This window comes from Dendrobates tinctorius, unplaced genomic scaffold, assembly GCF_039654945.1.
Source record: "Dendrobates tinctorius isolate UK_male_01 unplaced genomic scaffold, ASM3965494v1 ptg000102l, whole genome shotgun sequence".
In the NCBI taxonomy this organism is placed as follows: Eukaryota; Metazoa; Chordata; class Amphibia; order Anura; family Dendrobatidae; genus Dendrobates; species Dendrobates tinctorius.
The window spans coordinates 41,121,198-41,148,941 of record NW_027361770.1 but is presented as its reverse complement, the minus strand read 5'-3'; the positions used below and the strand labels follow the sequence as shown (position 1 = coordinate 41,148,941).

At 42.5% G+C, this 27,744-nt stretch overlaps 1 protein-coding gene across 4 annotated transcripts in view; it reads right to left on the bottom strand.

The window, feature by feature from the left end:
- The window catches only part of ELP2 (elongator acetyltransferase complex subunit 2), a 162,750-nt gene that overhangs the window by 54,732 nt on the left and 80,274 nt on the right, over nucleotides 1-27,744 (bottom strand). For all 4 annotated transcript variants that reach the window (XM_073587856.1, XM_073587859.1, XM_073587857.1 and 1 more), the window contains 2 exons: nucleotides 20,155-20,286; nucleotides 7,282-7,431 (listed from right to left, as the gene is read on the bottom strand). In XM_073587856.1, coding sequence (XP_073443957.1) covers nucleotides 7,282-7,431; nucleotides 20,155-20,286 — 282 coding nt within the window. The remainder of the gene's footprint in view (nucleotides 1-7,281; nucleotides 7,432-20,154; nucleotides 20,287-27,744) is intronic.

Here is a 27,744-nt window from a genome sequence, read left to right as displayed (position 1 = left end):
CTCTACGTGTCTGGAGAGCAAATAGATTTCAATTTGCATTACAATCCCACCCCTCTCCACTTCTAAACCTGTTTTACAATCCCATGTTACCACCAGGAGTTACCTCCAGGAATCACGCATGGTGGCAACAGAATAAATTAACCAGACTGCAAAGTCTATCTACTCACTTTAAACTAATGTCAAAACAAGAGTTCATCACAAAATATCAAGCACCAAGATCAGAAGCTTTCAGACTGGAGCATATTTTTCATTTTTTACAAAATCTAACAGTAAACTCTACAAATACAAAGCCCACAACTTACGAATTAAAATGTCTATACGACCCATTGAGTAACAGCCTTATATCTCATCTTTATTCCACATTTAACCAACCTAGAGAATGCTTGAAACTGAAGTCTATGGAGCAATGGGAAGCAGATTTATAAATCTCCCTCTCACCACAAAGGTGGTACAGGTGCTACAAAAACATTGTGAAGGGTAGCAATCAAATTTCGCTTACTGAGACATCCCTTAAATTGTTCCATAGAATTCACTATGTACCTAGCTTCCTACACAACATCTACCACAAAATCCCAGGCAACTGTTTTAGGGGGTGTAGTGATAGTGGGGACATGCTCCACACATGGTGGACTTGACCGATAGTGAAATCTCTCTGGAAGGATGTGGTCAAATTAATTAATACAGCCCTAAATAGGAAATTATTTTTATCTCCGTCGGTATTACTGCTCGGAGACAGACCAGTCAATGCGAATAATAAGACTTGTCATCTTATTGATTTTATTACTATGGCAACCAGGAACCACATAGCTAGCAGTTGGAAAACTAAGACGCTTTCAATAACGCAGGTGAAAAGAAGGGTTAATTTGATAATGCTTTATGAAAAAATAGAAGCCATTAGATCCGATACTTTCGATGCTTTCCAAGGTGTATGGGAACCTTGGATCCAGGCATTCAATGGTGAGGACCTCTCTAGGATGATATCTTTATCTATATAGTTTAATCGACAAGGTAGTTACTGTCTAAATTTATATACTCTGAACCGCTTATGCTAGTATTTCACGTCGACTCATCTTATATTTTTGACACTAATTTGGTTATGTAAAAACTGTTGTTTAGCAATTCTTTCAAACTAAGACAATGAAGTCAAGGATACTATATAGGTTTCCCATGCTTTTTCTTTAATAATTCCCCCTGCGAGGGGATCCTTGTACTCCAATATGAATGTATTTCATGTTAAATGATGTTTTCTTTTCAATAAAAACGTTGAAACTAAGAAATTATATAAGACACTCCAAAAAAATTTAACAGTACCACAAAAATGTCATAAATTTCTGCGCACTCAGATGTGATGGCTGGGGACGGGCAAACCTGTTTAAAATAGCTGGCTTTTCATGCTGTACTATGAAAAGGATCTGCCTGTATTCTGCAGTGTCGACAAGCAAATGGAGAAAAAAAAAGGGGTGTCGATTGCTTTGGAATAAAATAATCAGGATTAAGATACCAAAAAATTTTTTCCTGCCCACTGAAACCTGGGGCTACGGATATACGGTAAATATATGTACACTTCCTGAGAGAAGTTATGTTGCTTATCCACGTTATGTAAATAAAAGCTTATAACCTGACGTTAAATTCATCCATTGGTTGTACAGGAAAGATGTACATCTTTGTACCGTGTTAGCCAGTAGATAGAAAAATATTCAGGATTGAGAGTCCTCAGTAGTTGATACCTTTTAATGGCTAACTGAAAAGATGGTAACACATTGCAAGCTTTCGAGACTACTCAGGTCTCTTCATCAGGCATAGACTAATACAAAATCTGAAGTCACATATTTATGCACAATACAGCCTAGAAAAAATGCAATAGATAAGACAAGTGACGTGAAGCAGAACTATCAATATGGAAGAGGGAAAAACATAAATATAAACATTGACCAGTTCATAGATAAGGACCCCAATCAGAGGACCATAAAACATCCGGACTCCTTATCTATGAACTGGTCCAATGTTTATATTTATGTTTTTCCATCTCCCATATTGATAGTTCTGCTTCACATCACTTGTCTTATCTATTGCATTTTTTCTAGGCTGTATTGTGCATAAATATGTGACTTCAGATTTTGTATTAGTCTAGCCTGATGAAGAGACCTCAGTAGTCTCGAAAGCTTGCAATGTGTTACCATCTTTTCAGTTAGCCATTAAAAGGTATCAACTACTGAGGACTCTCAATCCTGAATATTTTTCCATTGGTTGTATAAATTATTCTTTTGAAAGCTGAAACCCTCCGAAATGTGGTTTAGGTTAAGAACAGAAATTGGCATCAATGCAGAAATATTGATCATTTAATGGATACAGAATGGTCAGATTTTGGCAAGACAAAAGTTTTGTCGCCTGGTCATATAATGCACCCAATTCCAGTTTACATCCTCACCTGTGCTCAGTAAATGATCGGTTAATTAGTGGGTGTGTATAAAAAGAAACCCAGCACCCCTGGGAGTGTAATAGGCAGCAGCAGACAGTAATGGAATGGACCCTCTTGATGTAAGCAATGAAGTATGCCACATACAATGCCTTCCTGCTACTAATCTCTATATACCCACATACAGTGCCTGCATGCCTTCCACTGATATGTATATACGCACATACACTCCCTGCCTACTTAGCACTGCAATCTTTATACCCAGTAATTAAGGACTGTTGGTTTAGCTGCATTTGTGTATTCTATGATGGTATACCCACTAACTTATAAACCCTCAAATCGCCTGACCCTATCTCGGCAGCAGCTCTAACTACACTAACTGATTTCGGAGGTGACTGTGAAAAGCATGGCGCTAGGTATCTTATACACCTAATGATGCTGTGCGACCAGCCAATCCCTGTAATAACACAACCAAGATGGCTGCGGCATTACAGTGCGTGGCAGACAATCCCTGCATGTTGACTGGCGCTCTAAAGAGCGACAAACATGCAGGGTGGGGACGCGAGCTCCCACCGCATAATCACGGAAATGCTCGGTGCTTGCAGAGTACCGCGAGTACATCGATGCTCGGGCGAGTACCGAACATTACAGAGTATGCTCGCTCATCACTAATGAGGACACGTTCCTGCATGGCGAGCGGATTATTTTATTGCGAACACTTTGCATTACATACTACCATGCTTAGATTACTTTCTTATTACATTTTTTTTTAGAGGAGGAGCATCGACTAGAAATGGCAATTCTGGAGAGTGCATTTCTGCGAGTGCAATTCGCAGAGAGGCGAGTGTGGCCGCTGGTGTGTGTGTGGTGAGTGTGGCCGCTGTGGTGTGTGTTTGTCAATGATGTGGAGAGGGCCAATGATGGGAGTGATGGGGAGAGGGCCAGTGATGGGGAGAGGGTCAATGATGGGGGTGGTGATGGGGAGGAGGAAATGATGGAGGTGGTGGAATGGGCAATTTCTACATGAAGGGGATCATGATGGGGCATATTTCTGCATGAAGGGGATCATGATGGGGCATATTTCTACATGAAGGGGATCATGATGGGGCATATTTCTACATGAAGGGGATCATGATGGGGCATATTTCTACATGAAGGGGATCATGATGGGCATTTCTGCATGAAGAGGATCATGATGGGGCATATTACTACAAGAAGGGGATCATGATGGGGCATATTTCTGCATGAAGGGGATCATGATGGGGCATATTTCTACATGGAGGGGATTATGATGGGGTATTTGGCACGTGTTGGTACTTCGCCATAAATAATTGGGTTTTAGGTTGCAGTTTGGGCACTCAGTCTCAGAAAGGTTCGCCATCACTGGTATAAGCCATCAGACAATTGCAAGGTCAAGTCCCCTGAGGGGACTAATAAAGGATAATATGAAGGAGACATCGGCCTACAGCTATCCTACATGTGTGACTAGCTTAGGCTGATGGAAAGAAAGGAATAGTCTTACATACTTGGGGATGGAGATTTTAAGCTTCTATGGCTGACAAGAGGTAGAGCATTCCCATGTCAAAAAGCTGAAGACAAGAGCATAATGAGCAGATAAAGTTAATGCATATAAAAGATCCAACTCCTTCATGTTTGCAGTTTTCGCTAGTGAGAAGATAACGAGCAATATTTCACCATGACACAGAGCACTTCTAATCGCAAGAGGCGAATTCTAAGTCTCTATATGTCATCTTCTCCATAAATGGCAACTTCGGCAGCTGCTTGCGACCATGACAAAGGATTCTCGGAAGGCCATATAGTCTTTGGAATATATGAGGTCTACATGAAGATAAAACTGACACTGTTTTGAAGAATCTTGGAATGTAACAATCTGTAAGATGACAATACATTTAACACACCAAGAAGCACAGGATGTGATTTTATAATCTTGTTAACTGTAAATGCAATAAAACGCTTGTGTGCACTTGACTCACTGCACTCTCTGCCTAATGTCCACCGATCAATATTAAAAGATAAATCATCACGCTGTATAGTAAATCCTTTTGGGGGTATTTTAAGTAAATGCTCAATTTGCTACAAGTAGTGATGTCACAATACATGTGCAATAAGAAAAACCAGAGACATCTCATAATAAATAAGTAGTAATATTATTGGCTTTAACTTTATGACAATATAAATTGCTACATTTTACAGCCATAGCACTTGTAAGCATATGGCACTAACAACACAGAGCAACCAGATTATAAGAAATACAGGTGCTCCTCACAAAATTAGAATATCATCAAAAATTGAAGCAAAAAACATGGTCAATTCTGTACTTAATATCCCCTATCCTAGTATATATGATCCCCTCATCCATATCCTGATACACATAGCCCCCTCATCCCTATTCTGGAATGCATGGATCCCTCATCCCTATCCTGGTATGCATGCCCCCTCATCCCTATCCTGGCAGGAATGATCGCCCTCATCCCTATACTAGCTTGCATGGCCCCATCCTGGTATGCAGGGCCCCCCATCTCGTCCTGGTATGCATGGCCCCATCCCTATCCTAATATGCATGACCCATCCTTATAATTGGCCCCCAACCACCCCCATCCTGGTATGCATGCCCTCATCCCGTTCCTGGTATGATTGGTCCCATTCTTATCTTGGTATGACTGGCCCCATCAGAAAAAATTAAAAAAATAACATTACACTTACCTTTACAGTGCTCCCTCGCAGCGTCCTGCTCCGGTGCCAGCAACTGCTTTATGCTTGTAAGCAGCGCATGGCAGGGACGTCATGCACTGCTCACAAGCAGAGCACAGCTGCCGGAATACTCGCCAGGACTGTGTGCGCATAGAGCAGTGAGTATTCATTGCTCTTCAGTAGCGCGCAGTGTCAGCCACCAGCTTCCTGCTACTGCCGGCGGTCACGTGTGCCGATACTTAAGAGAAATGAATATTCATCTCCAAAAAGCTTGTCAGCAGAGGGAAGCATGAAGCGCTCTAAAATTTCCTGTCAGACGGCTGCGCTGACTTTGGTCTTGATAAAACACAGTGGACCTACACCAGCAGATGACATGGCTCCCCAAACCATCACTGATTGTGGAAACTTCACACTAGACCTCAAGCAGCTTGGATAGTGTGTATTTCCCTCCAGACTCTGGGACCTTGATTTTCAAATGAAATGCAAAATTTACTTGCTTCTGAAAACAACACCTTGGACCACTGAGCACCAGTCCAGTTCTTTTTCTCCTTGCCCCAGGTAAGACGCTTCTGGCGTTGTCTACTGGTCACGTGAAGGTTTGCCTCAGGAATGCAACTCTTGTAGCCCATATCCTGGATACGTCTGTGTGTGGTGGATTTTGAAGCAATGACTCCAGCAGCAGTCCACTCCTTGTGAATCTCCCCCTAATTTTTGAATGGCCATTCTCCATGATTGTGGAGCCTACTGAAACAGACTAAGGGACCTTTTTAAATGCTTAGGGAGACTTTGCATGTGTTTTTGTAATTATTCTAATTTACTGAGATAATGACTATTGGGTTTTCATAGTCTGTAAGCCATAATCATTAACAGAAATAAATACTTGAAATAGATCACTCTGTTTGTAATGACTCTATATAAGAGTTTCACTTTTTGTATTGAAGAACTGAAATTAACTTTTTGATGATATTTTAGTTTTGTGAGAAGCACCTGTATATAGAGATCAAGGACATTTACTAAAAAAGTGTGTGTCTAATCGTTTGGACTGAGGCAGCTTCCTGTGATGGAGGAGAAAGCAGTCACCTGTCCTTCCCAATCACAGATAGAACTGCCTGCCCTACACTGATCTATCTGATCGGTCCAGATCAGAAGAGGAAGCCATCCTGACCAACTGATAACATTCCACCCAACTAGCTCCAGGACCTTTCAGCCTGGAAGGAACTGCAGAATGAAGTAATGTATGGCATGTATCTGTAAACGTGTAGGTAGCTCAGCTGTGCTTGTATGTCTATATGTTCACATGTAGCAGTGCTTTGTGTGCCTATATTTGCATGTAGCAGAGCTGGTAGGTATATATACAGTATACGCATATATAGCAGAGAAGTCTGTGCATAATACATACTTACACACTGCAGAAAAAAACTAACAATAGATCTGTTAAATCCCTATTCTACCTTAGTGCATTTAAATTAGCAATAATGACCCCTCCTCTTCAACAAGACCAGGGAAGCTTTAACCCCTTCACACCCAAGCCTGTTTTCACCTTCCTGAGCAGGTCAATTTTTTCAACTGTGCCCTCTGTCACTTAATGTGGCAATAACTCTGGAACGCTTCAACGGATCCCACTGATTTTGAGATTGTTTTTTTCGTGACACATTGTACTTCATGATTGGAGTACATTTTTGTTGATACGTTGTATTTATTTATGATAATATCGAAATTTAGCTATTTTCAAACTTTGAATTTTTATGAACTTAAACCAGATAATTTATGCCACAAAATAGTAAATAAGATTTCCTACATGTCTACTTTACATCTGCATCATTTTTGAAACATCTTTTTTTTTTTGTTAGGAAGCCAGAAGGGTAAAAAGTTAATCAGCAATTTCTCATATATCCAAGAAATCACATTTGAAGTGATATTGAGGGGCCTATGTGACACAAAATACCCAAAGGTGACACCATTTAAAAAACTAAACCCCTCAAAGTCCTCAAAACCACATTCAAGAAGTTTATTAACCCTTTCTTTCTGTTTCTTGAAGTTAAAACACACATTTATAAAAAATAAAAACAAAAATCAGAAAATAGTCTGCCAATAAATAACACAAACAAATTATAATTTTAGAAAACTTCACTTCTATTAAAATAATGAAATACCTCTGCTTGGTCACTTCTTTTCCAAGGAGCAAAGAGTCTGGTAGTTTGGTCTGCACCTACTGTTATTATAAATTCTCCATCGGGATCCCATCGGAGTCCCTGAACACTGTTGAAATGTCCAGAGATGACAACCATAGGAATCCACTCCTCCTAAAAAGTATTCAGAAAACAATAGATGCATGATAATGGAACATACATATAATCAAATACGAGGGATACTTCTCAGTGGAATTCAATTAAAAGGATTGTCCACCTTGCAAAAAGATTTTGCCAAATTTGCCTTCTGACACATAACAGGACTGGGACTCAACTTTGAAGGACACCTTGAAGTTGGTAGTTGAGCTCACATATATTGTAGTTGAGCTCACATACATTGGCCAATCTATTCGCTAAGTATCAGATATACATTGTATAGCACTTTTTTCCTTTTTCCCGTTTTCTATGGCAGTAATGCAGTTTAAATGTTCTAGAGTAATCATTTTTAGTAATACATGGTGTAACCTTATAGTTTTTCAAGTAATATGATTTTTGGCTGGCACCTGTTCCCACTAGCTTAGTGTTGGTCTTTTTTCTCTATTTGTATTGCCGGCTTTAGACGGATAGCTTCTAACATCTACACGAAAAAAAATGAAATACAGAGAAAGCACCTTTGGTCTTTACAATTACACAGGAAGGTAATATATTGTCCGTATTAAGATCTCAGCATACTCTAGAGCAAATTATATACTAATCAGCTTAAAGTGATCTGCAATTTAAAAAGCGCTCCCTTCAGGAGTGCAATTTTTAGCCTTTAACTTTATCATGGACAAACAGCACACTGAAAGGTGCAGGGCATGGAAAATGAAATGAAGTGAAGCAGCACTGTGCTGTATATCAGCACCATGTCGCTCTGACAGCAGGCACATCAGAAGTTTTATAAATAAAATAAAGAAGTGCCAGTTGGACTTCTGTTGCAATCAGCTCTAATGTGCTGCAATACTGATTGCCATCTGCCCTGCACTGATTAGCATTGCAGCCCCACAAAAGGAAGATCATCTTAGCAGAGAATAAATCACTTGTAGGGAGTGGAGGCTGAAATCTCCCTTTGTCTTACAGTTTTAATTACTAATTTGAAGCTCTTTGGTAGTGATTTTGTATGCTTCTAACTTTATGACTCATTCGTTCAAATATTAAGCAGAAGAAACACAGAATAACCCTAGGTACAAAACACTTGTTGATTCCAGCGTTGTTGTTGAAGCTGACGAAGGAAGTTAAACAGAAACACGCGTCGGGGTGTCCTGTATGCACTCAGGATCTTAACCCCTTAAGGTATTTTGTCCTATTTTTAATATAACCTTTTGCATATCTTTATCTGCACTTTATATTTATTTGATTCATGTGTGTACACATGATCCTAACATCTGAAGACTTTGTGCCCTGTTTATAATATACCCTTTGGTGTATCTTGTTATTTGCACTTCTACCTTTCTTTTGTTATTTGCAGCACATCGTGAGTTAATTTTTAGCACTATTTTGCACTTCAGTTTTTCGCAATTTTTAATATATTTCCACCTATTCACTGTCATTATTGCTATTAGAGGTTTTTTATATGGACTTTTATTACCTTTATGGGTTACTATATATACCTAATTAGTACTATTCATTTTATATGGTATTTTATTGATCCTGTAGATGCGCACAACAGTTTTTTTTTTTTTTTTAAATATTTTAATTCTATAATGCCATTTATAACTATTTGTTAAACCTTAATAAACTTTGTTATTGCACAAATTTCATGTCTGGAATTCTCTATCTACTCTATGCTCTTGGTATTGGAGTTTTGCTCTATATATTAAGTGGTTTCCACTTTCTCACTGTGCACCAGATAGATTATAAAAATATGAAATGATAATTTGATTATATATACACACATACATATTTTTTCTTATATTCTTATTTTTATATTTTACTACCTTCTGGTGTCAGTGTTTTTTACTCTGTTTTTATTAGTTACGGATATATGGCTTTGTTAAACGTTATTGATTCATGTATTATACGCATTTTTAGTGTGATTCAAGAAAAGAAACGCACTAAAAACACATGAGTTTTTACCTGTGGATTTTTGTCATCTGATGCAAGTCTATGGGGAAAATCAGCATAGTTGTAAAAGAAATTGATAAATCGCTGTTTCCAAATGCGTACCGCAGGTCATTTTATATAGCGCAAAAGAAAAAACAGTGGGCATAAGATTTCTAGAAATCCCATCCACTTTGTAACTGTAAGATGCTGCGTTTTTTATGCAGCAAAAATAAGCAGCGTCAAATACTCATTGTGGAAATGAAGCCAAAGGCTACTTTCACATTAGCGTCGTGCGACGGCCGACGCCCTGCATCGGGGCGACGTACCGTCGCACACTGTGAAAGGCGTGCACAACGGGGGCAGCGGATTCAGTTTTTCATCGCTAGTCTTCAACTATTTCACTAAGGCCGGGTCAGACGTGCGAGAAACTTGCACGAGTCTCGCACGTCAATACCCAGCACTGCCGCTGATACTCGCGACCGGAGGGTTCAGATGCATAGAAATACATGCAGCTGAACGCTCCAGTCCGAGTGCTGGCGGCAGTGCTGGGTATTGACGTGCAAGACTCGTGCGAGTATCTCGCACATCCGACCCTGGCCTAAAGTAGAAACTGGGTCTGAGCAGAAAAAGTAAATTAATGTGCATGCAAAATGTAATTGCATATGAACACATGACCTTTACACAGAGAAAACCAAAAGCAAAACACAAAACAAATATCCTGGAATAAAAAAGTAAAAAAATATATTGCAAAAATTGCATGAAGGTAGTAATAATAGTAATAATAAGGGTATTTAGTTAACATAATTTTGATCAAAATAATGTAGAAGCCATCCCGCCACGTCACGGCAACCCTTGTGGGACAGTCCTAACTCTTGTATTTAAAACCTTTCCACTTGTCAAGTGACGTAAATGTGAACAAGGACAGAGGGACTGAACCACCAGTAATAGTATAGGCCAGACAGAATGGATTTTCCAACTCAGAAACACGGCGGTCATATGTTAACTAAATACCCTTATTATTACTATTATTACTACCTTCATGCAATTTTTGCAATATATTTTTTTACTTTTTTATTCCAGGATATTTGTTTTGTGTTTTGCTCCTGGCCTAAAGTAGATGTCCACACATTACCACTATGTTCAGTGCGCCCTAGCATCAAGGCTTCCAAACTTACAAAGTACCTCCAGCAAAACCTAAAGCAATGTGATGGAGATGTACTATGCTTAACATGCAAGAATTTGTGCCATAAAAACAGTGGACATGCCTTGTACCACATTTATTTACGAAGTAAACTTTCAGCAATTTTCGTTTACATTCTGCAGTTACTTTAAATATCAAAAAATCAGTGGGGGTCTGGGTTCTGAGACCCTAAACAATTATTCAAAAGTTTGCACAAAGAGCAGAGTATATTCAATAGAAGGGAAAGAGTACAAAATGTATGCCTTCCATTGAATCCGTACGCTGCTGTAAATGCAGGCTCACGTAAGACCTCTTTCACACACCAGTTTTTTACAATCAGTCGTAATCCGTCAAAGTGTGAAAAAAAAGGATCCTGTGCAGATTGTAAAAAACTGATGTGCTGGATTCGTTTTTTTGACGGATCCTTCACAGCAGCTTGTGGTGAACTTTGTTCCTTGTGAAGAGAGAGAGATTTTTTATGTGCCAGAATGGCTGTATGGGTTAAATGCTCAGTTTTAAAAAAAGGAATCTGTCGCCGGAATCCATCTTTTGACGGACAGCGACGGATCCTGCGCCCATATGCTTCCATTATAGCCAATGACGGATGGTGCTGGATCCGTCGCTGTTCGACTTTTCGACGTAGACAAAAAACGTTCCTATGTCTGTTGTATTCGGCCGACAGACAAAGAATTTCTGACGGATACGCCGAATGACGGATGAAACATGCGGCCATCCGTCATTAATAAAAGTCTATGAGAAAAAAATGGATCCAGCGGCATCAGTTGCTGCATCCGTTTTTTTCAGAAAACCGACGAATTGTGATTGATGCCAAAAAACTGATGTGTGAAAGAGGCCTAAGTCCTGTGAAAAGTGTAGGACCCCTACTGATTTACAGGTTTTGGCATAAATTTTAAAATAATTCAGAATAGGTAGTTGATCTCTAACGGTTTTAGTCATTTTTTCACTGACTCGATAAGGCTAGTTTCACACTAGCGTTCAGCAGGGCTGCGGATGGCAGCCTACTTCCTCCATTAAGCCTCGCCCACTGCCGCACCTCCTCCTTCAGCTCCGCCTATGTCAGCATGCATCATGCGTACCCTATCTTTAACATTGGGTACACAGGCCATGCGGGTGCCTCCGCATGCGTCGTTTTGACATTGCGCCAACTGCAACAAAATGCAACATGTTGCGTACGACGCAGCTCGGCGCAGTGTCAAAACGACGCATGCGGAGGCATCTGCATACATCCGCATGACCTGCGTACCCAATGTTAAAGATAGGATACGCAGGACGCATGCAGACGTAGGCGGAACTGAAGGAAGAGGAGCGGCAGTGGGCGGGGCTTAACGGAGGAAGAAGGCTGCCATGCGCAGCCCTGCCGAACGCTAGTGTGGAACTAGCCTAAGAGCCATAGAAAAGAGTTAAAATTTACAAGAAAGGAAGCATGGCTTGAACTGCTACATTGCACGTGTGCGGGTCAGGCACGTGTGCGGGTCAGGCACGTGTCTCCCTGCAGCATAAGTATACTGAAGATGCAGTTATTACTACGGACGATAATTAACATCAAGCTCCTCTCCTTTCTTCACACAGGTACAATCTCTGCTACTGCTACAATGCCTGTTTGCTGTCATCTAGTGAAACATTTCATTTAATGGTATATAACAGTGCCTACTGAAGGTTTGCTAAATTCATTTGTTGCATTGAACTCAATACTTACTGCTGTATAGCCATGTTGGGGCCAGTAGAGATGCTATCAGGTGTAAGGTGTTACTAGCATATGGATGTAGCCAGGCCCTGTGCCTTTGATTGTCTAACCTCCCCTGGTGTGCTAGGCAATTGGTAATTTATTCCAAATCAGTTCCCACAATCCCTATCACCTGATCCACTACTCAGTCCTAAATATTCAGATACCTCCTAGGGGGGCACGCGTCTCCCTGCAGCATAAGTATAGTGAAAGTGAAGATGCAGTCATTACTACGGCAGTTAGTCACGGCAGGAGTCAGGACCCCTCACTATACACCTGTCTCTTTGGGTATGTCTGCTGAGTAAGCCCTTCTTATTTCTTGGTCTTAGCTTTTCTTTTAACCTATCTTATTTCTTCACCATGTTTACATATGCCCTCACAGTGTTTGCTCCTTTAATCCTCACTCTCCTTCGCTATCCCCAAACCCCAGCACCCTCTAACCAAATAATCATCTCCCCTTCCCTCTTTCCTCCCCACCTGACCTCCTCTGCTGAACTGCTCCTCAATCTCAAATCTGTCCGAATGAAACATAAAACAAGCTGCCCACTCTCCTTCTCCCATCTGCTCTCCCTTTCTCTGCTTCTCCTCACTGCTGGCAACCCATCTCCCAATCCTGGACCCCCACAGCTCATACCCCCCCATTACTACCCCTTCCTACCACTCCCTATCTAATAAGAACTACCGCAATCTTTCCAAATTAAAACCTGTGCCATTGACACCCAACCCCCTGCTCCCTCTCTCGGGAGCACTTTGGAATGCCCGCTCCATCTGAAATAAGCTACATGTGATTCATGACCTCTTTCTCTCTCGCAATCTTGCCTTCCTCGGCCTCACAGAAACATGGCTGACACCGCCTCTCATACTGAGCTGTATTACAGCAGCCTCCACTTCATCCACACTCCTCGCCCTGGCAATAGACATGGTGAAGGAGTGGGTCTTCTCCTTTCTTCCAACTGCACTTTCAACCCAATCCCACCTCTTCCCTCCCTAATTCTCCCCTCTTTTGAAGTCCACTCTGTCCGCATCTACTCTCCCTGCAACCTCCAAGTGGCCGTCATATACCGACCTCCAGGCCCGACCACTGCCTTCATTGACCAATTCTCTACCTGGCTTCTTCATTTTCTTTCAACTGACACCCCCACTATCATCATGGGTGACTTCAACATCCCCACTGATACCCTTCAGTCAGCAGCCTCCAAACTCCTGTCCCTTACTTCATCCTTTGGATTTACTCAGTGGTCCTTCTCAGCCACCCACACAGACGGACACACATTAGACCTGGTCTTCACCCGCTCTCTTTCTAACTTCACCACCTCCCCTCTCCCTCTGACCACCATCTACTCACTTTCTCATCCCTGTCCTCCTCACCTGGCACCCATTTCCAGCAACACGCGCACCACCGCAGAAACCTTGCACACCTAGACACCCACGCGCTCTCTGACTCTATTCCACCACTGGCATACATATCCTCACTCCATGACAAAGACGGTGCCACTGCTTTCTACAATGCCACGCTCGCATCAGCTATAGACGCGGTTGCCCCTCTCGTTCACGGCAGAATGTGACGTATCAACAGACAACCCTGGCACAATAACACCATTAAAAAGCTCCGGCAAGTGTCCAGGATGGCAGAGCGGCGCTGGAAGAAAACAAATTTGCAAGATGACTTCACCACATTCAAACAGGCAACACTCGATTTCAAACCTGCCCTCACCTCTGCTAAACAGGCCTACTTCACAACCCTCATATCTTCCCTATCTTACAACCCCAAACAGTTATTCAAAACTTTTAACTCCCTCCTCCACCCACCACTGCCTACTCCAACCTCCCTCATCTCTGCCGAGGGCTTTGCCCCACACTTCAAAAATAAGATCGACCAAACAAGGCAAGTCTTCATCACTCAACCACCACAACCCCTTTGTATACCAAACCAATGCCCAAACCCCATAACCTCACTCTCCAACATCACTGAAGGGGAGCTTAATCGTCTCTTCTCCAAATCGCGCCTCACAACCTGTGCACTTGACCCCATCCCATCTCCTCTCCAACCTCACCACCACACTTATCCCATTCCTAACCCACCTCTTCAACCTATCACTAACGTCCGGTAACTTCCCTTCTGTTTTCAAACATGCCACAATCACCCCTATCCTTAAAAAGCCAACACTCGACCCATCCGCTATGTCCAGCTATCGCCCAATATCATTGCTCCCATTCGCTTCCAAACTCCTGGAACAGCACGTCCACGCTGAACTTTCCTCCCATCTATCATCTAACTCGCTCTTTGACAATCTACAATCTGGTTTCCGCCCCCATCACTCCACTGAGACAGCCCTGACCAAAATTACTAACGACCTACTTACAGCTATATCAAATGGACAATACTCTATACTCCTGCTTCTAGACCTGTCCTCTGCATTCGACACAGTTGACCACTGCCTCCTTAGAAAATAAAGTGGATAGGCACAGTCCGTCCCATGCAAAAAATATCCTTCATTGTTGCATCAAGTTACCAACAGCAGGCAGATAAAACCATGGAGCAAGTACAGACGACGATCGTTTCGCGCTTACATTGCGCTTCAACAGGTCATATGTAGGACAAAGCTCACAACACATTTAAAAGCAACCACTGCCCTTGTCCCATCCACCAAACATCAGGTGACAGCATCTCATTTATTATGAACAAGTGGAAAGCAAAAAAATTGCAAAAGACAGATTATTTAAAAACAAATTAAAAAAATCACAAAAACACAGCCATGTCGATTTTATCATTGAAACCTAATGGACCTTGAGCACGAGTCTGAATAATCCATCTATCCTCCTTTCTTAATAATAATTTATTTAGGTCCCCTCCTTGTGCAGGCATTTTAATGGTTTCAATCCCTGCGAACCATAAAACTTCAGGATTACCTGCATGTTTTTTTCTTATATGTTCAATTAGTCTCGGGACCCCTTTACCTGAGGTGATGGAGTTAAAATGCTCACGGAAACGTACAAATAAGGGACGAATAGTCTTTCCAATGTAGTGAAAACAGCATGGGCAAAAAACAACGTATACAATGTAATTAGTGCGGCATGTTATAAAATCTTGAACTTTATGTGAAATACCTCCCATCTGTAAATATTTATTATTAAGGTGGAAGGAACAGAAAGAACAATTTCCGCATTTATGATTACCTACAGGCATATATTTTTGCAACCAATTATTAGATTCAGTTTGTATACGATTGCGAACTAGAATATCTTTAATATTTTTAGTCTTCCGGTATGTAACAAGCGGGCCCCTGGACACTATATCCGCAATTTCTTTTTCTCCCTCTAGCAAATGCCAATTCTTGTTGATCGCAGATCTAATTTGACTATCCATAGGACCAAATCTGAAATTAAAAATAAATCTTTTTTCTTTTTGTTCTGTTGGACCTGGCGTTTCTTTTCATATGAAACACTAGGGTCCCAGACTAATTGAACATATAAGAAAAAAACATGCAGGTAATCCTGAAGTTTTATGGTCCGCAGGGATTGAAACCGTTAAAATGCCTGCACAAGGAGGGGACCTAAATAAATTATTATTAAGAAAGGAGGCTAGATGGATTATTCGGACTCGTGCTCAAGGTCCATTAGGTTCCAATGATAAACATGGCTGTGTTTTTGTGATTTTTTAATTTGTTTTTAAATAATCTGTCTTTTGCAATTTTTTTTACTTTCCACTTGTTCATAATTAATGAGATGCTGTCACCTGATGTTTGGTGGGTGGGACAAGGACAATGGTTGCTTTTAAATATGTTGTGAGCTTTGTCCTACATATGACCTGTTGAAGCGCAATGTAAGCGCGAAACGATCGTCATCTGTACTTGCTCCATGGTTTTATCTGCCTGCTGTTGGTAACTTGATGCCACAATAAAGGATATTTTTTGCATGGGACGGTATGTGCCTATCCACTTTCTTCTCTATGGATATACAGACTTTTTTCCTTGGAAGTGGCACCGGTATTCCCTGATGTGTGTGCAGCTTCATTAACCCGAGGTCATACAGCTGTGCCTTTGTCCTGCTTTTTTTCTTCTATGGTATGTGATTTTGACCACTGCCTCCTACTACAGATCCTCTCCTCCTTCGGCATCAAAGGCCTTGCCCTATAATGGATCTCATCACACCTTTTCAACCGCACATTCAGCGTCTCCCACACCACCTCCTCATCCCACCCTCTCTCTGTTCGAGTCCCCCAAGGCTCTGCTTTAGGACCCCTTACTCTTCTCAATCTATACACTTGGTCTGGGGCAACTCAAAGTCCCACGGATTCCAGTACCACCTTTATGCTGATGACACTCAGATCTACCTCTCTGGCCCAGACGTCACCTCTCTGCTGTCCAGAATCCCAGAGTGTCTATCAGCCATATCCTCTTCCTTCTCCTCTCGCTTCCTCAAGCTCAATGTGGACAAATCTGAACTCATCATCTTTCCTCCATTTCACAGATCTTCCTTACCCGACCTAGCTATAACAATTAATGACATCACACTTTCCCCAGTACCAGAAGTCCACTGTCTCGGAGTAACCTTTGACTCTGCCTTGTCCTTCAAACCGCACATCCAAGCTCTTTCTACCTCCTGTCGCCTCCAGCTCAAAAATATTTCCAGAATCTGTCCTTTCCTCAACCCTCAATCTACTAAAATGCTTGTGCATGCCCTCATCATCTCCCGACTCGACTACTGCAACATCCTTTTCTGTGGTCTCCCTGCTAACACCCTCGCACCTCTCCAGTCCATCCTTAACTCTGCTGCTCGACTAATTCATCTCTCTCCTCACTACTCCTCCACTTCTCCCCTCTGCAGTGCAAATCTCTTCATTGGCTCCCGTTACCTCAGCGTATCCAGTTCAAATTACTAATACTGACCTACAAGGCCATCTATAACCTGTCTCCCCCATATGTCTCTGAACTAATCTCCCGATACCTTACCTCATGTAATCTCTGGTCCTCCCAAGACCTCCTTCTCTCCTCCACACTTATTCACTCCTCACCCAACCGCCTCCAAGACTACTCCCGAACTGCCCCTATTCTCTGGAATTCTTTGCCCCAACAAGTCCGACTATCAACCACATTTGGATCCTTCAGACGAACCTGAAAACTCACCTCTTCAAGAAAGCCTACAGCCTGCAATGACCCCGCTACCTCCTTCTCTCTCACCACTACCGGTGATATCACCTCAACCAACACCGGAACTGCTGCAACCCACCAACCTACTGTCTCCTTCCCCACCATCCTGTAGCATGTAAGCCCGAAAGGGCAGGGTCCTCTCTCCCTTCTGTATCAGTCTGTCATTGTTAGTTTGTTTACTGTAAGTGATATCTGTAATTTGTATGTAACCCCTTCTCATTTACAGCACCATGGAATCAATGGTGCTAAATTAATAATAATAATAATAATAATAATAATAATAATAATAGATAGTCCAGGAGCAAATTATTGGTGCACTTATTCACCAAATGTATCACACAGCATGAGACACATTGATAATTTGGAGACTGTAGTCTTCAGCTATCTAACAGGATTAGTAAATGTGCCCCTTTTTTCCTTGATCTTCACATGTAACACCTTTCTGCAGCCTCTCTCTTCAAAGCTGGGCAGTCTTTACTGCATACACATCCTTCTTGCCAATTCAATAACGTCCTAATTGGAAGCCATTATTGTCTGCCATGTGAGACATATTGTTGAGCTGCAGATTATCACCAGTCACTATTTTTATAAGTCTGGTAACACACATCATTCTCACGTCTCCTGACACCGCCATTCGCAGTACATCCTTACACACTATTTGATTCATGCAGCTGTAATTACAGGACTTTATTACCATATTTCTCTGAAAATAAGACAGTCTTATATTATTTTCTGCTCTAAAGGATGGGCTTATTTTCAGGGGATGTCTTATTTCTTTTTTTCCCATGAACAACAATCCACATTTATTCTTGAACAAAAAAAAAAAAAAAAAAAAAAATATCAACAGTTATTTCAAATACAATCATGTCATCACATTTTGGGACATCAACGTAACTCTCCAAACCCTGAATTCCATCATGAATTTATTGAGATCCTATTTCCTTTTTCCACGTACAACAATCTACTCTTCACACAGGCTAACGAAGAACGATGGGGACAGAAAGATCACTAATAGATCATTCTGTCCCCATACATATCATGTTAACGGCAGCACATCTATCTACACTGTGCGATGTTCTAACAAGAAAAACGGCCCTTATTCATTAAGACTTGCATTGGCAGGCCTGTCTTAGTGAACGGGGCCGGTGGAGTAAGATGCACCTAATTCATTAAAAGGCGCACACCACTTAATAAATTAGGAATCTTACAAGTGCCGTGCGCCTCTGGCAGATATATACATACATAAGTGTATATATAAGCACACACTGCACATACACATGTATATACACACACTGCACATACAGTACACAGAAGCCTGTCTCCTATTCAGCTCCAGATTACTGTTGAGAGATCTTTGGTGACATCATCATAGTCACATGACTGTGAGGTCCTCAAGCAAGGTTGCTGGCCCTGCATACCAGCCAGTCTCCTGCTTAGTTCTCTAGATTCCTGCAGTTAAGAGTCCTTTGGTGACATCATGGTCACATGACTGTGAAGTCACCAAAGATCCTCAAGCAATCTTAGCTTCAGAAAAGAAACACTGGGATCCCCTAATAGAGTGGAGGCCCTGGGCAATTGCTCAGTTTGATTCCCCCTGTCGCCGGCCCCGACTGTAACTAGGGTTTATTTTTGGATTAGGGCTTATATTTCAAGCACACACCAAAAATCCTTTAAAGGGAATATGTCACCTCATTTTTGCCCCAAGAGATGCGGCCACCGAATATAAGCCAACGATGTAACCTGAAAGATAAGAAAAACGAGTTAGATTATACTCACAGCGGGGGTCGGTCAGGTCTGATGGGTGTCGCAGTCCAGTGCCTCCCATCTTCAAGTGATGTCCTCCTCCTTACTTCTGCCGTGGCTCCTGCACAGGCGTACTTTATCTGCCCTGTTGAGGGCAGAGCAGAGTACTGCAGTGCGCAGGCACCGGGAAAGGTCAGAGAGGTCCGGCAGAAGTAAGGAGGAAGACGTCATCGCTAGAAGATGGGAGGCACCGGACCGCGACACCCATCGGACCGGACCCCAGGGTGAGTAGAATCTAAGTCGTTTTTCTTATCTTTCAGGTTACATCAGGGGCTTATCTACAGCAATACAGAATGCTGAAGATAAGCTCCTGAAGGAGGTGGCCGCATCTCATAGGCCAAAATTGAGGTGACAGATTTCCTTTAAAATCACGCTAGAGCTTATATTTGGGGAAGCTCGGTAACCCAACTCTTCAGACACAAATCCAAACAGGAAATAAGTAGTATAAGGTATTTTGGCTAAAAATCTCTACTTACACCAGCAACAGATGTGAGCAGGGACAAAGTAAAGGGCTGCAATAAGTACAGTCTCCTCCTACTCTGCCCGAGCCTGCAGGTAAGTAAAGCTAATCAACACTACAAAGTATGTTGTTTTAAATCTAGATTACAAACTTACAAAAAGGACGTTTTCATGTGAATCAATGACGTATGTTTAAACTAGCTCAATTAGAGAAAGATGCATAAAAATCTATTTTCCTAGGTGCAGCATACTAAAACTGAACTAGAAGTGTACTGAACACAAAGTGTTGTAAGATGTTTGGGTTAGGTCTTAGATCTTCACTGTACGGCAAACATGACTAACTGCTATGGTACATTCCTTTATATCTGCCGCGATCACATTAACTATACAATATTCATCATATGACTTTCAGTACATGTTCCTATTAGGTTTTTTTGTCTTTTCTTTTTATCAAAAAACACAAAATGCACTTTTCTTACATGCTTCTCTGAATTTCGACTCCACAAGTGCAGGGCTCCATGAAATGCATGGGCAAGGATCATTGACTTATCTGGGCTAAACTGACAGCCATAAAATCCTAGAGTATTTCCTCCAACTTCTCCAACACGTACCTTCAATTGACAAAATAAAAAGGAAATAATTAGGCATCTCTTGGAAGGCATCTGAAATATGATGCAGATGAAAAGACTTCTTTGTGATAGTAAAAAAAACCAGGGTCACATGGATAGCAACACTATTTAATCAGTTACTATTTATTGCTGCCCATGGGTAAGGTAGCATGTATCCCTTTAAACTTCATTGGCTAAAGGAGTTTTCCATCTTCAATCTTTTTCATCCCATCAGCTTGCTCTATGTAAAAATAACAAAATCAGCTGTACTTCCCTCCCTTGCTTCAGGGCTAACTCTCCACCACTGCTTCAGGTGATTGTTTACAGCGATGACAAGACAACTACAGCACATGACAACTGCAACTAGTCACTGGGCTCAAGATGGATGCAGATGTAGACGGCAGTGGCTGCTGAGCTGCAACAGACACGTGCACTAGATTGTAATATACCATACCCTGTAGACCAGTGGTTCCCAAACTCCAGTCCTCATGGACCCCATCAGGTCATGTTTTAGGATTTCCATAGTGTTACACATGTGAGAGAATTCCTGATGATACTTCCATCACCTGAGAAATACTAAGGAAATCCTGAAAACGTGACATGTTGGGGGCCGTGAGGACTGGAGTTTGGGAAACACTGCTGTAGACTATTACTGGTAGCAGTTGCCGAGAGCTGCAGCAAGGGAAGGCAAGTATAGCTAATTTTTTTAAGCAGGAAAAGGCAATTAGGTGAAAAATGTTGGATATGGTAACCCCTTACATGATGCATTAAAATTTCTGGATTCAAAATGGCCTATCAAGGATCAACATTGGATCAATATTGCAATACTGAAATACCCCTTTAAGAACCGGAAAATTGGAAACATTTTTCAAATCCTATTGATTTATTCTGTATCAAGTATGAGTACCACATGCAGGTAATGCTACATGCACTTATTCTCTTTGGCAGGCAATCCATGAGGTTATAGACTGTTGTGAGAAGAATGTTCTACCAATCTGTATGCACTTGGGCAGAACATTGAAATGCCAATACCATTGGTTGCACCACCAATTTAATGTAACACTGAGCTGTTAAGTGCAACAAGAATGCAGACTAGAGGGGTCCAACTACTGTACTTTATGCCACCTGACACCATAGTCTCAGAAATATGACTAGTGTTTATTCCCTTATATAGGCTTCTTCATGGCATTGCCCACAAGGTCTACAGATCATTTTCCAGTAATCATTACATATGATCTCTATATTGAGGGTATGTGGGCAATAAAAGTCTTGAAGAGGTCCTAACCCAGGATTATGGTGTGGGATGAAATAATGTACAATAGCAGAACCCCTCTAGTCTTCATTTCAGGCACCCTACAGCTCGGCGTGATATTGATTTGGTCATGGAACCCGTCGTTTGGCCATTTGCTTAAACTGTCCCAGCGGCCATTTTTCAACACGAAAACGCCAGGCTGCTTGTGCTACTGTGAGCAAGCTGCATTGTCTGAATGTGCTACCAAGACCTGCAGCATCTCTAGACTTATCTCCCATGAAGAACATCTGGGATATCACTGGATAGCAATTGTAAAGGCAGCTTCCAGCAGCAGATCTCAATGATTAAATAATTATAAGATTATTATTATTTAGCGCCAACATATTCCACAGCACTTTACAGTTTAATAGTTTCAAACACAACAGTCATAAGTAACAACGTTAACAATAATACAATAATTAAAGCAAAATAAAACAACCCTGCTCATGAGATCTTACAATTTACAATGAGGTCGGGAAGATACAAAGTAAAGGTGTATATTTACAATGATGTATTTACGATGATGGTCCAGCCATCGTGAGGAAGTGGGGGATAGATAGAGATATTGATTGGGCTATACATACTTACACATAAAAAGACTGATTAGGGAACGTGATAGACTGCTGTGAACAAATGTGTTTTGAGGAAGCGCCTAAAACTGTGCAAGTTGTGGCTGGTCCTAATTTCTTGGGGTAGCGCATTCCAGAGGGTTGGTGCAACACGGGAGAAGTCATGGAGTAGGGAGTGGAAGGTACGGAATAGTGCAGAGGTTAGTCGAAAGTCGTTTGCAGAGCGCAGCGATCGGCTAGGCCGATAGACAGAAATGAGGGAGGAGATGTAAGGAGGTCTCGCACTGTGGAGAGCTTTGTGGGTGAGAAAAAGTACTTTGAATTGGATCCAGCCAGTTTAACGACTGGCGAAGAGCAGACACGTCCGAGTACTGATAAGCCAGATGGATGACCTTGGCTGCTGTATTAAGGATGGACTGGAGAGGGGAAAGTCGAGTGAGGGGGGAGGCCAATTAACAGAGCATTACAGTAGTCCAGACGGGAGTGGAACCGGGACAACACTGAGGGTTTTTGTTGTCTCCATGGTGAGAAAAGGGCGGATTCTAGAGATGTTCTTTAGGTGTAAACTGCATTAGCGGGCAAGAGATTGTATATCGGAGGCGTTGGAGAGATTGGTGTCAAACATAACACCCAGACAGCCTGCCTGCTTCTGGGGTGTAATTACAATGCCACCCACGGAGAGGGAAATGTCAGATTTAGGTAGGTTAGTAGATGGCGGGAGCAGAAGAAATTCAGTTTTGGAAAGGTTGTGTTTCAGATAGAGAGCAAACATGATGTTAGAGAGTACGGACAGACAGTCACTGGTGTTCTGGACTACAGCGGGGGTAAGGTCAGGGGATGACATGTATAGTTGTGTGTCATCGGCATAAAGATGGTACTGAAAGCAAAATCTGGTGATGTCTGTCCAATTGGGGCCATGTAGAGAGAGAAGAGAAGGGGGCCAAGGACTGAGCCCTGGGGTACCCCAACAGTGAGGAAGAGGGGATGAAGTGGAGCCGGTGAACAAAACACTGAAGGGGCGGTCAGAAAGATGGGAAGAGAACCAGGATAAAGCAGTGTCCTTAATGTCTAGTGACTAGAGCTTAGAGAGAAGGAGATGGTGGTCAACAGTGTCGAAAGCTGCAGAAAGGTCGAGAAGAATGAGCAGAGAGTAGCTACCTTTACATTTTGATGACAGAAGGTCATTGGTCACTTTGAGTGCAGTTTCTGTCGAATGTAGGGGGCGAAAGCCAGACTCTGAAGAGTTTAGAGATGAAGGGGAGATTGGAGAGTGGTCTGTAGTTGTTTGTGCAGGATGGGTCGAGAGCGGATTTCTTTAATAATGGAGTAATGATAGTGTTTGAAGGAGGAGGGGGAGAGATTAAAGATTGTAGTTAGGTGAGTTGTGATGACTGGAGAGAGAAAGACTGGAGGAGATGTGAGGAAATGGGGTCAGTAGTGCATGTAGTCAGAGGAGAAGAAGAGAGGAGACTGGAGACGACTTCTGTGATGGGATCAAATTTGGAGAGTGAGCCAGGGGAAATGCAGGGAGGGATGTGAGTCACGGCACCTGGGAGCGGATTTCCTGATGGATATTATCTATTTTCTCTATAAAGTGGGAGGCCAGGTCATCAGCACAAATGTCTGTGATAGGGGCTTGTGCTTTCGGCCTGAGGAGGGAGTGAAAGGTGTCAAAAAGTTTCTTGGGGTTGTTGGCTAGTGAGATCAGGTTGGTGAAGTAGGTCTGCTTGGCAAGGTGAAGGGCAGAGTTATAGGTTCTTAACATAAATTTGAAGTGAATGAAGTCTTCTGGTGTGCAAGTTTTCCTCCATAAGCATTCAGCACCCCTAGAGCAACGCTGGAGAAATCGAGTTTGTGATGTGAGCCAGGGCTGTTTTACTCTGTGCTTAGTTTCTGAGGGTGAGGGGAGATAATTGGTCAAGGGTACTTCTAAGAGTGTCGTTGTAGTGATGTACAGCCAGATCAGGACATGAAAAAGAGGAGATTGGGGCCAGTAATGAGTGTAGGGCGTCTGAAAGCGTATCAGGGTTAATGGTTTGTAGATTTCTGAATGTGTGGTAGGTAGGAGTGTGCTGGGGTGGGTGAGGATTTGTGAGCATGAAGGAGAGAATGATGTGGCCAGCGAGGGAAAGCGGTAAGCTATCTAGGTAGGAGATTGAACAGAGCAGGCAAAGACCAGGTCAAGAGTGTTACCATCTTTGTGTGTTTCAGAGGTTGAGAGCTGCGAGAGGTCGAGGGAAGTGGTTAGTGATAGAAGCTGGCATGCAGATGTGGAAGTTTGACTGTTAATAGGGATGTTGAAGTCTCCCAGGATAAGGGTTGGGAGCTCTGAGGACATGAAGTGCGGCAGCTTGGCAGAGAAATGGTCAAGGAAGTGGGTGGGTGAGCCCGGGGGGGCGGTATATGGTTGCTACTCTAAGGGAGAGGGGACAGAAGAGCCTGATGGTGTGGACCTCAAAAGAAGGGAATGAGAGTGATGAAACCAGGAGGGGGGATCACCTGGAAAATGCATTGTGGGGACGAGAGTATGCTGACTCCACCACCAAGTCTGTTTGAGGGTCTCGGGGAATGGGAGAATTGTAAGCCACCATGGGAAATGGCAGCAGGGGAGACAGTGTCAGGATTCTGTCTTGAATCCAAGTTTCAGTGAGGGCCAACAGATTAAGAGAGTTGTTCAGAAAGTAATTGTGCAGGAAAGGAAGCTTGTTACGTACAGACCGTGGAATCCAGAGGGCACAATTAAAAGAAGGAGATGAAGGAGTGCAATTAATATTAATAAAGTTTGTAAAGTTTCGATGTGAGGTAGGGTAGGGGTTGAGGGATGGTGGACCAGGGTTGGGGGAGATGTCCCCTGAAATCAGTAGAAGTAGGAAGATAAAGAGCAAGTAGTTATTGGAATTGTAAGAATTTTTTTTGTGCAATGTGTTTGTGCAAGGTGGGCTGTTTTTCAGGAAGGTGAGAAGTGCATGGGAGCTGTACATGGGAGTGGGAAGTATAGAGGGGCTGATGTGTTCTAGATTGTGAGCCCCATCGGGGACAGTGCCAATAATGTCTGTAAAGCGCTGTGGAATTAATGGTGCTATATAAATGAGTAAAATAAAAAAATGTGTATGAGTCGTGATGGAGGGGGGATGGGGCAATGAATTTGGATGGCAAGGGAACACAGCAGGATAGAAATAAAGCACATGGATAAAAGGGAGAGCAAAGTGTGTGTTACCTGTTTCCTGCCCTAACTGCTATGGATTAGCTGCTTTTTATTGATGTTTAGCTGCCGGGATGCTTTGCTGAGGGGATGCTTGCACCTCACACTGCACGCACCCCTTATGCCCCTTTCTCACATAGCGAGATCGCTGAAGCGTCACCGATTTTATGACGCAACAGCGACCACGCAAGCGATCTTGCTACATGTGACACGCAGCGGCGACCGCCCCCCCCCCCCCCGCTGGATATCACTGATCGTGCTCAAATGTCCTGGGACATTTTTTCGTTGTTGGCGACGCAGAACTCAGGGACGCAGGTGGGAATCATCTGAAGAGTTGCTGTGTGACAAGGTACCAACGACCGGCGAGGTCGTTACAAGGATCGCTGGATCGTTGCTGCGTCGCTGAAGAGATCTGCCTGTTTGGCAGCTTACTAGTGACCATTTAGCAACGCACCAGCGATCCTTACCAGGTCGTATCATTGTCGGGATCGCTGGTGCGTCGCTAAGTGAAACAGGACCCTTAGAACGCTTCTAAATTTATAGGCCACACTACAGGGTCAGGAGAGAGGGATTGTGGGAGCTGGTTTGGGATAATTTAGCAGCTCCAACACACAAGGGAGTGGATAGATGATCAAAGACACTAGTCCTGGCTCCATCTCTATGCTATAACACCTTTCCCAAGATATTATCTACAGTGACCCCAGCCATGGATATACAGCAGTGAGTATTGAGTACAATGCAACAGATGAATTATAGCAATGATTCAGCAAGCAGAGTAATATCTATATATATATATATATATATATATCTATATATATATATATATATATATATATATATATATATATATATATATGTGATGAGCGAATTTGTTCGGCTCCCTCCTCATTTGGCAAGCTATAGTGCTTACCAAATAAGCAGCATAAGGAACCTGGCTTGCTCCTGCTGATCAGCTGTCCGACGCCGCAGCTGTATGTGTCGCGGCTGTTTCACTGTCAAAAAACATACATAGAGAGCCCAACAAACAGGCTGTCCATGCATGTGTTTTAACAGTGAAACAGCCACGACACATGATGCTGCGAAGCCAGACAGATGATTATCATGAGCGGTCCAGAAAGCCGGGTTCCCTTTGCAGCTTATTCGGTAAGCGCTATAGCTTGCCGAATAAGGAAGGAGCCAAACAAATTCGCTCATCTCTAGAGATGAGCCAACGTGCTCGGATAGTGTGCTATCCGCATATCTTGGGCATGCTCGTATATTATGTTAAAGTCCCCACGACTGCATGTTTTGTGGCTGTTAAGACAGCCACAACACGAGGGGATTGCCTGTTAAGGCGAACCTGTCACCAGGTTTGGCCGATACGAGTTACGGCCACCGCCTTTCAGGGCTGGGAAAGGTCAGAGATCCAGCGCCTGCGCACTGCAGTACTTTGCTCTCCCATCAACAAGGCAGATAAGTATTCCTGCACAGGAGTGTGATGCCGGGGAGCCATGAAGCAAGCAGGAAAGTGGCATAGAAAGATGATGGGAGGCGTCGAATCAAGACCAGTGACACCCATCGGACAGGACCGCCTTGCAGGTGAGTATAATAAAACTTACTTTTCTTCTCTTGCAGGTCGGATCGGGGACTTATCTACAGCATTATGGAATGATGTACGGTATATAATCCCTGAAAGGCGGTGGCCATAACTCGCATCAGCCAAACCTGGTGACAGGTTCTCTTTAAGCAATCCGAGCATATTCGCTCTTCACTATTAAGTGCGGGTATTTCTGCACTTGATGTTAATAGTCGATACTGACTAAATTGAAAAGGCTTTGAAAATGTGGTCTTTATATTTTCATAAATTCCATATCATTAATATGTCTATTGTTCCTGCAATTTCCATAATTCCACAACTTTCTTCTTTGTGTTGCAATCTCACTGTTGAGGTGTGTGTAACAGTCTATTTCACATGCAACAACCATCATCCAGACAAAGCTTACATACTTGGCCTACATTTTTAAGTATTTCAAACCTTCTTGAAAAATCAGAAATTTTATGCTGCATTAGTATTTTCCTACAAGATTGGAATGCCAAGAAGCAGAAGTGAAGTTGAAAAGAAATGATAGACAGCAATTTCAGCACTAGAAGTGGATTTTATACCCGAGTGATATGTTAGAGCAGCACTGCTTATAGGTCACCAAAGAACATGGCTTGGAGCTTTCCCACAAAGAATGCCTATAAATGGATAAACGCACATACAATGCTCTATCACTATATGCCATAAACTAATTCTGCCTGGTTTGCAAACGATTCCCATTTTCACAGAAGATAGCCTGCAAGCATGCTGAAATTGAGTCGAACAGAAATGAAACAACTGTCCTTGTATGTCTGGTCAATCATGACTGCACAATATATTC